This window comes from Equus quagga, chromosome 14, assembly GCF_021613505.1.
Source record: "Equus quagga isolate Etosha38 chromosome 14, UCLA_HA_Equagga_1.0, whole genome shotgun sequence".
Taxonomy (NCBI): Eukaryota; Metazoa; Chordata; class Mammalia; order Perissodactyla; family Equidae; genus Equus; species Equus quagga.
Window position 1 is genome coordinate 95921550 of NC_060280.1, and position 5475 is coordinate 95927024.

Genomic DNA, 5475 nt, shown 5'->3' on the forward strand with positions numbered 1-5475 from the left:
CATTGGCCCTGAGCTAACACCTGTTGCCAATCTTTTTTTTCTTCTTCTTCTCCCCAAAGCCCCCCAGTACATAGTTGTGTATTTTAGTTGTGGGTCCTTCTAGTTGTGGCATGTGGGACGCCACCTCAACATGGCCTGATGAGTGGTGCCGTGTCCGTGCCCAGGATCCAAACCAACAAAACCCTGGAGCCGCCGAAGAGGAGTGTGGGAACTCAACCACTCGGCCCTGGGGCCGGCCCCCAATAAAGCTGTTATATTTTTAAAATGACAAAATAATTTCCCATACACCTGGGCTGGGCTGGAGTGGGTGTTGGTGTGTTTGATGACTGACTAAACGAGGACGTCAATGTTTGAAGAGGTGGGATGACACAAAAGCAGTCCAGGGTGACCGAGTGGTTACTTAAGCAGGATTTTGACCTCACCGCCCCCCTGGGAGGAAGTGGTCCCACTTTCCAGATGAGGAAACGGAAACGAGGCCTCTGAGCTGGCGACTCGCCCGGGTCAGCCAGCAGAGCCCGCATTCCACACAGCCATCTTGCTCCTCCTCCAGGAAGTCCTCCGTGATGCCTCCAGGCTCCACAGGCCGCCTGGGCCTGGGGTAAGGCCGCTCCACGCAGTTGGCTCACACCTGGCGCTCCAGAAACGCTTGCTGGCCGACTCTGAGAGAGAGGGCAAGGCGACCACCCTTTGTGGGTGCTCTTGCCTCAGGACCCCCTTCTCTGAGGCTCCAAGACAGGAAGCAACGTGCCCAGGGTCACTCGGCCAGCCTGGGGGTGACTCTGTGCTGAAGGAGGGGTGGGGTCACCCTCGGCCAATGCCCAGTCCTGCCCCAAGCCGGGGGACGCCCCAGCGGCCATCTTGTGCCTGGCCTCCTCCCTCTCGCTCCGCTGGCCCCGCTGATTGGCCCACCCTGCGGCCTCTGGCCACCTGTCGCTGTCTGTCTTGGGGCCACCCTCCCCACGCTCCATCCCGTCCACCAGGCCCGGCGCCACGGCTGTGGGGTAAGTGGGGCAGGGGGAGGCCCAGGCTGAGGTGGGGGTCCCGGGGGTCTGGAGAGTGCATCTCTGAGGTCCACAGGGGTCCCCAACTCTTGCGGCTGCCCCCCCCACACACCCAGGGGCACCCACCTCCTGCCCACTTGGCCCCTCCCCCACTGCTCTGCTCCAGCCCCCGGGAAGGGTCTCCTCTCTGCCCAGCAATGGGGACACCCGAATGCTGGCAGCCAGAGGCACTGGGGTCCCCAAAAAGCATGGCTTTGGGAAGCCAACAGACCCGGCTTTGACCTCAGGCTCTGCATGACCTCTGGCCTATGGCTGTCTCTAGCCTCAGTTTCCCCTTCTGCCCTATGGGAGCAGAGGCAAGGAGAAGGGGCAGGGCTCCCAGCGTTGGGATCGGGGGACCCCTGGGACCCCTGTCTGTCCCTGCCTGTCATGGCTGGAACGAGGCTGGTCCTGGCTGCTGGGGCCTGAGCGCCTAGATTTAGGGAGCTGGGGAGGGGGGTGCCAGGAATGGTGGGTGAGGACAGTAGAGAGGGAGACCCCGTGGGGGCAAAGGCCTGGGAGGGGCCGGGCTGCACGTCCGCCTGTCCCGCTGGCCTCGGGCACCAGATAAAAATAGTCCTGGTCTCAGAGAACATGAGCCGACCCGGGGGCCAAGGGTTCTGGTTTGGGCTGTGTCTTTGCCCATCTCTGTGTGACTTGGGTGGGCCCCAGCCCTCTCTGGGCCCCAGCAGCCTCTGCTGTGTGCTCAGGGATGCTGGGGCACCGGAGAGGCTGGGCTATGGGGAGGGGTCCCAGGGCGGGCCTGGGGGGCAGGGAGGGGGCCTGGGGGGGGGGGCTGCTGGGCGCCGACCAGCGCGAGCGTGATTTGCCGAATGATGGGGGCCCCAGGCAGAGGGACGGGGCTGGGGGAGCCAGGGTTGAGTGGTCCCTGTACACGGAGCCCCCTCCTTCTGGCCCACAGCAGGGGCCCAGCGAGTGAAGACGCCTCCTCCTTGTCCCCCCAGCCCCGCTCTGGACCCGCTGCTGCCCAGACGTCGCCATGACAACCAGGGCCGTGGAGGAGCTGGACGGTGGCCTTGGCAGCTGCCAGCCGAGCGAGGACCTCCCCACGTTGGCTGAGCTCTGCCCAGGCCAGCCCCCCGAGGACCGGGCTCGAGGTACCCATGGCGGTGGGGGGGGGGGGTGGTGCTGGCAGGCTGAGGCCCACGTCCCCATCCTCCCGTTGAGCCATGTGCCTCAGCTTCAGAGACCAGGACTGGGCTCCCACTGGACTGGCTTCAACGGCGATCCCCGTTTCTAACCCCTGTGCCCGTTCGTGCCTTGGGGGCCCAGAAGGAGCCCACAGGACATGGGTGCTGGGCCACACAGGTCGAGGCTCGAGTCCCACTTGCCAGGGAAGTGCTGGGTGCCTCCCAGCCTCTCAGCTTTCGAATGTGGAAAATGGGAGCAGTCACCTGCCGCTTGCCCAGCAGAGCCCCGTGGAGGGTGGGATCGGCCTGGGGGTCCCCACGACTTGACTCTCCCTCTTTTCCCACCAGCAGCGACGCCCAGGCTGGCTGACTCTGGCGGCTGGCCCCACGTAAGTAGCCGGAGCCCTCAGGCTTCAGTCCAGGATGCCCCTGGAGTCGGGGACACGCTGGCCAAGGGGGGTGCGTTCCTCCAGCCCATGGGAGAGGTTTGGGCTCCCTTAGAGGAAAGATGGGACCATTCGTGACTCCCCATAGGACTCCCGGGAGCCAGCAGCAGATGGCAGCCCCGAAGGCAAAGTGGATGCCAGGCCCAAGAAGACAGAAAAGGAGCCTGTGGCCAAAGTGGCCCCAGGACCCCCGAAGGAGAAGCTGAAAGCAGGTGCAAATGGGTTTGCAGGAGGCAGGGATGAGGTGGGGAGTGGGTATGGACGGGTATGAAGGGTCGGTCCTCGGCTGGGTCCTTGGATGAGGGGTGGGAGGGGAGGTGTGGCTCATGGAGGCTCCCGCTGAGTGGTGTCCCGATGCCCCAGGCAGTAACTAAATGGGCCGGGAGCCTCTGCTAACCAGCTAAAGTGCTGCGAAGCTTCAGCTAATTATCTTCTAGAATATTCTGGGCATCCCAGAGAAGCTGCCAAGCACGCAGGGCTTAGTTCTCCCGCCAGGGCGGCACACACAGAGCTGCGTTTAGGGCGGGCGTGTGCCCCCGGGTACCGGCGCCCAGCCCCGCCCTTGCTCCTGCAGCCCCCCGGAGCCCCGCGCGCAAGAAGGCGCAGAGCGCGCCGCCCCCGCAGCCGCCGCCGCCGCCGCCGGCCCTGAGCGAGGAGCTGCCCTGGGGGGACCTGTCGCTCAACAAGTGCCTGGTGCTCGCGTCCCTCGTGGCGCTGCTGGGCTCGGCTCTCCAGCTGTGCCGCGGTGAGCCCGCGCCCCACGGGGGGCTCCACGGGGCGCGTGCTCCTCCGGGGAAGGGTCGGGTCTGCGGGCCTCCCCTCCCCAACGGACAGGCCTCCTTCCCCCAGGACGGATCTTGTGCGCGGTCCCCCCACCCCGACCCCGCTCAGGGATGGACATTGCGCGCCCTCGCGATCGGGCCCGCGGCCCTCTCTCCAGGACCGGCTTTAAGCGTCCCTCCCCTCGCGCCCCACTATGGACCTTGCGCGGAGCCCTTTCCCTCCCAGTGAGGACCTTGCTGCCCCTCCCTCCCCTGCGAACACACCCTCACCCCCGCGGGCCTTGCACGCCCAGGGTAGGCGGTGGGCGCGCCCTCTCGGCGCGCGGGTCTTCCTTGCGCGCCTGCGGCCCGCGGAGAAACACGACCGGTCCTTTTGCAACCGGAATGAGGGAGATTTGGAGGGGAGGGGGCGCGCGCTGCAGCGGAGACCCGGAACCCCTTCCGAGGGCTCCGAGGGACCCAGTCCAGCCTCAGGGTACCCCGCGGGGTCCGGCAGGGCCCCCTTCGCTGGTCCCCAGGGAGAGGGAGCTCTCGGGGAGAGGGCTAGGATGGACGGCGACTCGCATCCCCTTGTGTCCCCTCCCAGACGCCGTGGCTGGGGAGGCGGTCTCCCCTGCGCCTGTCCCTGAGCCGTGGGTCCCGCCGGGCTCGGCCCCCAAGGAGCCAGCGTCGCCCTTGGTAAGCGCTTCTTTCAAGTGACCCCGGGCGTCGGGTGCTCATTCGGGGGAAGGCCTGGGCCGGCCTGCGCTGACCCCAGCACCCCACACGGTCCCGTTGCAGCCGAAGCCCGTGGCCTGGGCGCCCCCATCGGGGCCGCCTGCGCCCCAGGTGGAGGCAGAGAGGCCCGGGGTTCCCGTGAACAGGGAGGCTGCCAAGAAGGACGAAGGTGAGCCTGCGGAGGAGCGCGCAGCCGTCGCCGACCGAGGGTCCAAGGAGAGGCCACGGAAGCAGAGGGCGCGGAAGGAGAGGGCGCGGAAGGAGGAGAGGGCGCGGAAGGAGAGGCCGCAGAAAGAGGAGAGGCCACGCGCCGCCAGGGAGCCCCGGGGAGCCCTACCCCGGCGCTGGGAGGCACGTGACGCCGGCCGTCGGCCGTGGGCGCGGGACTCCGGACACCCCGAGCACGGGAAGAGGCCGGCCTGGGCCTCCCCACGGCGCCCCAACGAGGAGGACCGGCCTCCGGGCCGCCAGAAGGCCCGCGCGGGCAAGGGGCGGGACTGAGCCGGATCCCGGGACCCCTTCTCGGAGGCCCCGTGGTTCCAGTAAAATAAAGCGAGCGAGCGGCTCCGCGTCGCCTGCTCCTTTGCGCCTCTAACCTGCCCGGGGCCTTAGTGACGGGGATGGAGCTTCAGGCCGGCGAGAGGCAGTGGGGCCGAGGGGGACAACCCGGCCCTGCGCACCAGGAGGAGAGCTGGCTGAAGGAGGCCCCGCCCCTAACATGCACGGACACCCGAGCTGGGTGCTTGCTGGTCTTTATTGGGGCGATTATTGGGATCCGAATAAATACGGGCAGGGCGCCACTGGGAGCACGCGGCGGGTCACCGGCAGCCGCACTCGGTGGCCACCATGTTGGGCACGTGGTGCGCGCTGATGCGCTCCTCGGACAGGCTGATGAGCAGCTTGCCCGCGTAGGCAGTGGGCACGCAGCAGGGGGCGCGCGCCAGGGCGGCGCCGCGGGCCTGCATCTTTAGCAGCAGCACCACGTGGTTGCCGTAGCGCGGGTTGCGGTCGGACTGCGGCCAGCCGCACGCGCCCTGGCAGTTGTTAGCCTGGTACGTCTCGGGGATGAGCACGGAGCGCTCGGCGCGCAAGTCCACGCGCAGCTCGCGCAGCGCGCACGGCCCGTCGGCGGCCCCGGTCCCCGCGTTGCGCTGCGCCCGCCCGGGCCCGCTCCGCTCGCGCCCGCGCCACTCGGCGCGCAGGCCTTGCAGCGCCTTCAGCAGCAGCAGCGCGCGCAGCGGGCCGCCCGGGCCGCCCTGGTCCCCGGCGTCCCCCGGGCACAGTGCGAGCAGGCGCGCCAGCAGCGGCTCTGCGGCGGGGGGCAGCCCCGGGAGGCTGC

General features: G+C 68.3%; 2 protein-coding genes across 4 annotated transcripts in view; one reads left to right on the plus strand and one right to left on the minus strand.

The window, feature by feature from the left end:
* Positions 1–549: 549 nt before the first annotated feature.
* JSRP1 (junctional sarcoplasmic reticulum protein 1) lies at positions 550–4730 on the plus strand. Of its 3 annotated transcripts, none has more exons than XM_046686270.1 (7): positions 550–1001; positions 2006–2158; positions 2543–2580; positions 2726–2849; positions 3212–3382; positions 4006–4097; positions 4200–4730. In XM_046686270.1, the coding sequence occupies exons 1-7, from the start codon at positions 815–817 to the stop codon at positions 4635–4637; spliced, it is 1203 nt and encodes a 400-aa protein (XP_046542226.1). In that variant the 5' UTR covers positions 550–814; the 3' UTR covers positions 4638–4730. The 3 variants fall into 3 exon arrangements, with proteins under 3 accessions (XP_046542226.1, XP_046542225.1, XP_046542227.1); XM_046686269.1 differs by having other exon boundaries at positions 555–1001; positions 2540–2580; XM_046686271.1 differs by having other exon boundaries at positions 904–1001; positions 1963–2158; positions 2540–2580; positions 4200–4729.
* A 134-nt stretch (positions 4731–4864) lies between these two features.
* AMH (anti-Mullerian hormone) overlaps positions 4865–5475 on the minus strand; it is a 3099-nt gene continuing 2488 nt past the window's right edge. Inside the window, exon 6 of the mRNA XM_046638327.1 lies at positions 4865–5471. Within this exon, the coding sequence (XP_046494283.1) occupies positions 4955–5471 (517 nt within the window). The 3' untranslated portion in view covers positions 4865–4954. The remainder of the gene's footprint in view (positions 5472–5475) is intronic.